The sequence below is a fragment of the Oratosquilla oratoria genome, chromosome 19, assembly GCF_046742065.1.
Source record: "Oratosquilla oratoria isolate Oo_2021 chromosome 19, ASM4674206v1, whole genome shotgun sequence".
NCBI lineage: Eukaryota > Metazoa > Arthropoda > Malacostraca > Stomatopoda > Squillidae > Oratosquilla > Oratosquilla oratoria.
This window is the reverse complement of record NC_134795.1, coordinates 24793360-24803359: the sequence shown is the minus strand read 5'-3', so window position 1 is coordinate 24803359 and position 10000 is coordinate 24793360. Positions and strand designations below refer to the sequence as shown.

General features: G+C 37.0%; 1 protein-coding gene across 1 annotated transcript in view; it reads right to left on the bottom strand.

The window, feature by feature from the left end:
* Positions 1-10000, bottom strand: part of LOC143035805 (uncharacterized) — a 119467-nt gene that overhangs the window by 64692 nt on the left and 44775 nt on the right. The window contains exons 2-3 of the mRNA XM_076202779.1: positions 9041-10000; positions 5081-5403 (exon numbers count right to left, since the gene is read on the bottom strand). The exon at positions 9041-10000 is cut by the window's right edge and continues 29 nt beyond it. Of these exons, the coding sequence (XP_076058894.1) occupies positions 5081-5403; positions 9041-9110 (393 nt within the window). The 5' untranslated portion in view covers positions 9111-10000. The remainder of the gene's footprint in view (positions 1-5080; positions 5404-9040) is intronic.

The window sequence follows — 10000 nt, the reverse complement described above, 5'->3', positions numbered from 1 at the left end:
CATTCTCTCGGGACATCTCCGGATATGATGGATTTCTTGAAAATAATTTCTAATGGAACAACAATCTCATTTTTCATTTCCTTTAAGATTCTTGGATGCCAACCGTCAGGCCCTGGTGTTTTATTAACTTTGAGTTTGTCTATACACCTTTTAATTTTTTCTTTTGTTATATTTACCGTAGTGAGTAAGTTTACCCCAGACTTTTCACAGGTTTCAGTTTGGAATTCACTTTGAGGTGTTTCGTTTACGAATACCGAGCTAAAATAATTGTTTAAGATATTACACATTCCTTCATTTGAATATTCAAGTTGACCGTCAGCAGATAATAGTGGACCAATGTGATTCTACATTGCACTGCCTCTGCAGGAAGTTTAATCCGTTCATTAACTACACGGATTGTGAAGTTGTTTCTATTCACTTTCAAATTAAATCTACTTCCTGACAGTTTCAGACCATTATTCCTTCTCTGATTCTCATTTAGTGCGAAAATTTTTCACTCCTGATGTTGTCAATTCCCGTTAAAATCTTAAAGACCTGTATCAAATCACACCTGAATCTACGCTTTTATTTAGAAAAAATAGATTTACAAATTTTAGTTTATTTTTGTATGATTTATTTCTGATATTTGGAATCAGTTTGTGGCTCGCCATTGTACCTTATCCAACCTGTCAATGTCTTTAATGAGACTCGGTGACGATACGGAACCAGCATATTCCAGATGTGGACGAACTAACGATTTATATAGCTTGTTAATGACAGATGTATTTTTAAAATCAAAATATCGAACAATCACTCCTAGAATCGTGTTTGCCTTCCCTGTGGCTGAAATACAGTGCTTAGATGAATTGAGATCATCACTGATAATTACGCCGAGATCCTTTTCAGTACCCACTTTTGCATTACTATTTATTTTTCTTGTTTGTTTTTTCTTTATTTACATTTTTTATAGTTTGATTTTATCCATCTGTTCTTATTTTGTTCACTACAATTAATACGAAGTATTTGCTTTTGCTTTGATATAATAGATTGAATATAATTTCATTTGTAATTCTATTTTTTTTATTTGATTTTATCCAATTTCAGTTTTGTTAAATTTGTGTGTTTTTGTTCGTTTCATCTTCGTTTCATTTCATTTCATTTTGTCTCGTTTAGTTTTATCCTTTCTACATCTTTTGCTTTTCTATGTCATACGCTTTGTTTGGCTTTCCTTTGCGTAATCCAATTTAATCTAATTTGATTTTATATATTCATTCATACATTTTGTTGATAGTAAGAGTACGAGATTAAAAGAAAAAGTATCATGACTCCAAGGATACAATGATATTTGAAACTTTAATGAAACTATACAGTATATTCTTTATTCGTACGTAGCGCGACTTCTTTGATTTCTCCGCGTCTCCGATGGAGCGTGGTTACTCCCTCCAGAAGACTCTCTGAGCACAACTTTTTACTCCGATTGTACGTCGCGTTTATCTCTAGAGTCGTCAAACCCGAAGTGCTGACGAGGGAAACGTCAGCTCCTCCATAAACTCAATGGAGGCGAGACAGCGGAGATGGATGAGGTGGAGAAGGAGGAGGAAGAAAAGGAGGAGGAGAAGGAGGAGAGGAGGAGAAGTGGGAGGAGGATTGGGATGTATGGAGCGATGAAGGATTTCTACGGGACATGGAGAGGAATACTGGAGGACTAGGAAGAGGTTGAGGACAAGGAGAAATAGATGGAATATGAGGAGGAGGAAGAGGAAGGAAAAAAAGAAGCAAAGGAGGAAGAGGAGGAGAAAGAGGAGGAAGAGGAAGAAGAGGAGGAGGAGGAGGAGTAGGAAGAGAAAGGGAAGGGAGAAGCAAAGGTGGAAAAGGAGAAAGAGAAGGAGGAGGAAGAAGAGGAGGAGGAGGAGGAGAAGGAAGAAGAGAAAGGAGGAAAAGGAGAAAGAGAAGGAGGAGGAGGAGGAGGAAGAGAAAGGGAAGGGAGAAGCGAAGGAGGAAAAGGAGAAAGAGAAGGAGGAAGAAGAGGAGGAGGAGTAGGAAGAGGTGGAGGAGGAGGAAGAGGAAGAGGGGAAACGGGAGGAGAAGCGGGAAGAGCAGCAGGATCTACGGGAAGAAGGAGGTTTTTACGGGACACAGAAGAAACTGTAAGAGGAGGAAGAGGAGAAAACGGGAGGAGGAGAAGGAGGAGGAGGAGGAGGAGGAGAAACTGGAGGGAGAGGAGAAATGTAGGAGGAATGTGTTTTACAATGCGAGAAGAAACAAAAAGGAAGAAGAGGAGGAGGAGGAGGAGTAGGAGGAGGAAGAGGAGGAAGTGGAAATTAAGAAAGAGAAAGAAAGAGGAGGAGGAGGAGGAGGAGGAGGAGGAGGAGGAGGAGGAGGAGGAGGAGGAGGAGGAGGAGGAGGAGGAGGAGGAGGAGGAGGAGGAAGGGGAAATGGAAGAGTAAGAGAGGGCGGGAAGGAAGGAGGAGGAAAGTAGGAAGATGAAGAAGAAGATGGACAGGAAATTGGAGGAAGATGAAGATTGGAGGAAGATGAAGATAATGATGAAGAGGAAGAGGAAGAATAGAGAAATAATAGGAATAAGTAAATAGCAGCAGTAATAGATGGAGTGGGAGAGATAAAGGATGTAAGTAAATGGAATAATGGAAGGGAGAGTAAGAAAAACAGGACAAGAAGAATAAGAAGAAGGAGGAGGAAGAGGAAAGGAGGAAAAGAAGAGGACGAAAGGAAGAGTGAGGAGGAGGAGGACGATAAGCCAAAAGAGGCGAGAGAAGATAGAGAGAAGAAAGTGGAAGAGGATTAGAAAGAGATAGAGGTAGAGATGGAGGTGGATTTGGATGGATCAAAGTGGGACCACGAGTATAACAAGCAACAGCAACATTACCATTACCAGTTTCATTACTAATACCACTACGACTACCATCAGAAGTACCACAGACAGAACTACGAGCAGGACCACTGGCAGAATCACTACCAGAACTACTGACAATATCACTCCCCTCACCACTGACAGTACTGCTATCAATACTAGTACCAGTATCACTACCTGTGACTTCATAAACTGTACCCGTATACCTTGGCCCATGTACCTGTGCCTATACCTGTATAACTTCCTCACCACTGACAGCACTGCTATCAATACTAATACCAGTATCACTACCTGTGCATTCATAAACTGTACCCGTATACTTTGGCCCATATACCTGTGCCTATACCTGTACAGTATATCTTCCTCACCACTGACATGACTGCTATCATTGCCAGTATCACTACCTGTGCCTTCATAAACTGTACCCGTATACTTTGGCCCATATACCTGTGCCTATACCTGTATATCCTCCTCACCACTGACAGCACTGCTATCAGTACTAGTACCAATATCACTACCTGTGCCTTCATACACTGTACCCGTATACCTTGGCCCATATACCTGTGCCTATACCTGTATATCTTCCTCACCACTGACAGCACTGCTATCAATACTAGTACCAGTATCACTACCTGTGCCTTTATAAACTGTACCCGTATACTTTGGCCCATATACCTGTGCCTATACCTGTATATCCTCCTCACCACTGACAGCACTGCTATCAGTACTAGTACCAGTATCACTACCTGTGCCTTCATAAACTGTACCCGTATACCTTGGCCCATATACCTGTGACTATACCTGTATAACTTCCTCACCACTGACAGCACTGCTATCAATACTAGTACCAGTATCACTACCTGTGCCTTCATACACTGTACCCGTATACCTTGGCCCATATACCTGTGCCTATACCTGTATATCTTCCTCACCACTGACAGCACTGCTATCAATACTAGTACCAGTATCACTACCTGTGCCTTCATAAACTGTACCCGTATATCTTGGCCCATATACCTGTGCCTATACCTGTATATCTTCCTCACCACTGACAGCACTGCTATCAGTACCAGTATCACTACCTGTGCCTTCATAAACTGTACCCGTATACCTTGGCCCATATACCTGTGCCTATACCTGTATATCTTCACCACTACCACCCTGTCCAGTACCATTCCCAATGCAAGCAATATTAACAAGGCTAGATTTTATTAATGAGGAAAGAGTGTGGTTAACTAAATGTTGTAGAGTCCTAGGTTTAGTCTATTTCGGGACTGTCTATAACAAATTTGGATGTGTCAGCTCTTGTAAGGGTACGTTTAACAAGTTTAGAATAAGTTATGGTGTATCGAGTTAAGGTTGAAGCAAATTGCACTTAACGATACTATTATTTTGTAGGGACGGCGAGTTCGGAAAACCGGTTCTTTTGTTTAGCGGTGGGTTGTTATAAATCTAACCAAATTCAAAATATTATTCTTTGCAACAAAACTTACACTCGTGTCAAGAAAGAGTATTGGAAAGAATAACTAAAACAGCAAATTTGGTTATTACCCTCTGTGGTGTACAGCTATAAAGGACACCACAACTGGATTTCACATAACTATTTTGAAGAGTCCACACCCTCTCGTTTATTACTTTCATTACAGAAACAACCAAGACAGGAAGGTCTGTTTTATGGCTTGGTATGGGAAACACTACGAAAGACTTCATTAAATTTAGACGGGATTCTGTAAACAGGCAATATCCATTTTATTCTATTATTTCCACTTCTAGATTTTGTAGAAGTTAGATGTTTGAACCCTAAAAACTTTATTGCAAAGGTAACCAAGTGTATTAATATAATATACTGTACACATGTACGCTTACGTACAAATACTTATGAATTCATAGAGGAAAATGAAAACGCCTGACAGCATATAAAATGCTGGTTGAAACTTGTCCCTGCAATTAAAGAAGATAATCAACTACGTACATCTTTTACCTGCACAAGAGACCTGTGTAAGTCTCCGTCAATTATAATTGACAGAATATCTAGCATAAGAGACTTAGGAGAAGACCAGTTTCTAGTTGAGCATCTATAAGACGAAGACCTTTTTACAGAACTTGTAAAAAAAAAAAAAAAGAAAAAAAGACTTGAATGAGACAAATCCTTCGCTGGAAGCCTTCACGACACAGGAACCTCAGAGAACATATACTGTACCTCAACAAACATGTCAAAAGTAGACTCACATCAACATGGATGCCAGGAGCGGTATAGATGGTCAAGGGGGAGATACTATCTGGGCTGTACTGGTAGAACTGGTCCCTCCCCCTCCACCAGGTCAAGGAATAGAGGTGGTCACCCTCAAGGTCATAATGGCATACGAGCTGTACAGTGTCCCCAGACTTCACACTCGAGGGGACGTCGACCTTGACAACACGCAGGGCATCTGCGAGGCCGAGTTGGCTTCTGCCACCCCCTCGTCCTTTACTCTCGCCTGAAGGAGGACCTCCGGAGCTGTCTCGCCCTTCCCCGGACTGGAGAAGGACGTTTTGGTCACTTCTGTTGCCATCTGAAATAAGGGTAAAAATCTAGTTCTAATGAGCTGTTTTTCCTTGATAATTATTCCATTCACGACCAGGGGTAAGATTAGAAATTTTAGTTTGACTAAATGTTATTGGCCATGGATAATCAGCTCTTTCCTTCAAGGTTCCTAGGGAGAAAGGGAGAGAAAAATTAAATGAGATGAAGTAAAGTAAAGTAAAGTTAAATAAAATAAAATATAATAAAATAAAATAAAATTTGATATATAATATACAATATACAATATATTATATATATGATTGATATATGATATGATTGATATATGATTGATATATGATATGATTGATATATGATATGATTGATATATGATATGATTGATATATGATATGATTGATATATGATATGATTGATATATGATATGATTGATATATGATATGATTGATATATGATATGATTGATATATGATATGATATATGATATGATATATGATATGATATGATATATGGTATGATATATGATATATGGTATATGGTATGATATATGGTATGATATATGATATATGGTATGATATATGATATATGGTATGATATATATGGTATATGATATGATATATGATATGATATATGATATGATATATGATATATGATATATATATGTAATATAATATAATATATAATATAATATAATATAATATGATATAATAAATACCTGTGTGTTGGTGCCTACAGTATTATAGTATTCAGTTAAACAGTCAAGACAGAATGGATCGATATTAAAATTTTTGTTTATATAGACGCGTCTCTTCGTGTACGCACGTGCTTGTGTGCGTGTGTGTTAATGCGTACATGCGTTTGTGTGTGTGTGTATGTGTGTACACGTTTGTACATGTGTGTACATGTGCGTACATGTGGTTACATGTGTATGTGCGTGCGTGCGTGCGTATGTTTCAAGGTCATCTTGTGTTAGAGTATGCATTTATAAACTTGTGTAAATATTCGTTTTAACGTAAAAAAAATTGATACCTTATTAGCATATATATTTTTCATTATGCCTTCATGATAGTTTAAATGTTTTATTTTCGCTCTTATTGATGTTCACTTAATATATACAAGCCATAATATTTTTCTTCTAATTTCTTATGTATGTATAAATATGATTTAAAAGAAAAATAATAACCGTATCTTTGTTTCCAGTCAAACTATTCTCATCATATTCTTCTTCTTTATATCCTGTTGTATATATTTCTATCAACTGATCTCATACTTTGGAAGTTAAGTCAATTCGTTTTTCTAAATCTAAACAAAACTGTTTTTCAGAAGTCTCAATAGTCAGATTTTTTAAAATGTTAGTTATGGTATAATTTAAATGAAAAAGACTGATGCAATTTGCAGAACTTTGGGTTAGTGTTAGGCTAGGCTAGGCTAGGCTAGGCTAGGTTAGGTTAGGTTAGGTTAGGTTAGGCTAGGCTAGGCTAGGCTAGGCTAGGCTAGGCTAGGCTAGGCTAGGCTAGGCTAGGCTAGGCTAGGCTAGGCTAGGCTAGGCTAGGCTAGGCTAGGTTAGGTTAGGTTAGGTTAGGTTAGGTTAGGTTGCGTTACGTTACGTTACGTTAGGTTAGGTTATATTCTATAAAGTATACCTATATGAAGTATATCTTATAATTCAAATGACGTTCAGGGTATACAGTAAGATAGTACTTTATATTCATATACAGAAACTGATTTAAGAAACTTAGAGCCCATACATAGTCTGCTTAGAATATCAACATTCTCAACTATCCTTCTCCTATATTCCTCGGGCTGAGACTGAAAAATATCCTCAGATTTTCTTTTTTTTTGGGGGGAGGGTATAGTATATCTTATTAATTTTATGACTAGCAGACCTTCTGGCTAGTGGTCTTTCTCCCTCTGACTACAGGAGCTTCTGAGTATAGGGCTTGATCCACTAGTAAATAGCTAACTTCTTTACTAGAAAAGCTAAAAGCTTTTCACATGTTCTGTTTCGGCAAATTTCAGAAAATTATATTCAGACCGATGCAAGACCTTGCCATGAAACAGTCAAACATTTACTTTTAAACCTTGCTATTGTTAATCTAGAAGCTAACTCTAATGCTTAGACATCAGAACACGAAAGGGATCGAGTGGTGTGTTGTTTTTGTAAAAAGGAACAATTTTTCATGTCTATGTTTCCCTTTCACTCGTCTTCCTATACGTAGAAATTTGATATAATTTGATTAAATCAACAATTTACACATAGAGCGTTTCACTAAGCTGAATAATGTTCTTTGGCGTAAGGCGGAACTGACAACAAATAATATAAAGTCGAGAGTCATTTATTGTTTGCAATAAAAGTTTAATTCCTGTTACCTTTAACTAGATAATAAGCATATTGTCTAGATGAATTATCACCCTTATCTATTTACTAAGATAGCAGTTGGTATATCTTTTGCTTGGTAGTACTGAGTCACTGAAAAACACGGTAAGCGTCAACTACCAATTGTAGTCTTAAGGGCCATTCACACAGTCAAACGGTTCGTCAAACCTGGTTTGTCAATAAATTGTTTGAGGTGATGTTTGACCGTGTGAATGGGGTATTTGGTCATCAAACACATTTCTCAAACGTGTTTGACAACCAATACCCCATTCACACGGTCAAACATCACTTCAAACACTTGTATGACAAACCGGGTTTGAAAGACCGTTTGACCGTGTAAAGGGCCCTTTAGGTCACTGTTGCCATCGGTTTGATAGTATATCTATTAACTACCTATAATCAGATTCCAATGTTTTCCAACTACGTTGTAATATATTTGCCAAAAAATAAATGACACAACGAAAAATATGTCCTATGTATGTATTACTTTACTATAACATATATAATGATCTAAGATAAAAATAAGTGAAGAGGAGCCATCTGGTAAATGATGGCAGTCATTGAACATTCAAATCTGTTTATCATCAGCGCTTTATTGTTCTTATTTTATTTTATTTTTTTATTCACCTATTAATTTAATCATCTATTTGTTTATCAAATTTTATTGATTAATTAATCAGTTGATTTATGAATTTATTCATCTACTTATTCATATATTTAACTGTTTTTGTTTGTTTATTTCTTTATTTACTTAATTATCGATTTGCTTCTCTATTGATCTATTTCTATTGACTTGTATGTATGTACGTATGCACAGTATATGGATGCATGTATATGTGTGTATGTATATTCTATTATGTAGTTGTGATCTGTTAGTTATTTATCACTTGTTATTTAACATTTATCGTTTCTTATCTATTATCATATATTCATTTAGTTAGATATTAATTTATCAAATACTGCGATTTTTTTTCTTTGCTAATAAGCAGTTCTGTGTGACCTATCATACCAGTAAAGGCGTTATCACAATAGACTATTTCTCCTCCGACTGTTAGAGCAGATTTGCATCCCGTAGCATTCAGGAAAGAATCTGATATGTTGAAAAAAAAAAAAAAAAAAAAACTTTAGTATGTCAAATGACATTCCAGACAATTTTGTCGAGAAAACAAAATAGTTTGCCATAGTCATTCTACGACGGAAAAAGTTCTGGAGGTGGGTGGGGATACTATCGATAAATCGGTGGTTGGGGGGGAAAATAGCCCAGAATGATAACTATTCTTAGGGAGAGGACTTACCTGGGAGTAGTGACGATAGAATGGGAGACAGAAAGGGAATAAGGAGAGACAACATTCTTGGAGACCTCATAATGATTCTTTAATCCTTTCTTCACTTCGTCACCCCTTCTTTCTTTCCTTCCTTCCACCAGACTTCGTTCCTCTTCTTGCCAATTCGGGATATTCAATTTTCAGCTTAAAGGAGATGAGACCATCGTGGCTACACTCATTTTTGAAACTTTAGTGTTTCGTATTTTCATCTCATTGGAGATAGTGTCAGGTTATCTACACTCATTTCTGTGATAATAGTGTTTTCTCGTTTCAACTCACTGAGGAGGCTAAGATACTAATATCCATTTCTGTGATTATAGTCTCTTTTTCTAAGTATTGCGATTGTTTTTTTTTAAGTCAAAACTTTTCCAATCATTTCTTTTCATACCAATTTTTCACTCGAAATACATTGGAAAGTGAACACATTCAAAAAATCTTCCGTTTCAAACACATTTCCTTGTAAATCACAGTCAATTTCAGATGTTTTCGGATTTTCTTTCTCGCTTCTTTTGAAGTATTTTTAAGAACTATTCAGATTCCAAACGCGCTGAACATTTCACTGAATTAAACCAACCAGTTTACCTGAACAGAAATATTTTCCACGACATTTTTCATCTTGGTACTTTTCATCTTGAGATTTTTCCTCTTCATGTTGTTTTTCATCTCGACAGTTTATGATATTCGGCTCGATCGGATTTGAAATATCAAACGAATTTGCTACACTTTTTTATTCCGTTATTTCACTCAACGTTTCTCATTCCAGTAGCGTTATTTATTTTCTCGTTTATTTTCTCTGCAAGAGAAAAGCTACATCTTCCTTTCATCCTTTTCTTGAGACGACAGACACAAGCGTCGTGTATGACTTTGCTTATGCGATGTTCTTCTGTTTTATGTCAAAGTCTTGTGGTATAAGCAACTGTTTTTTTGCCT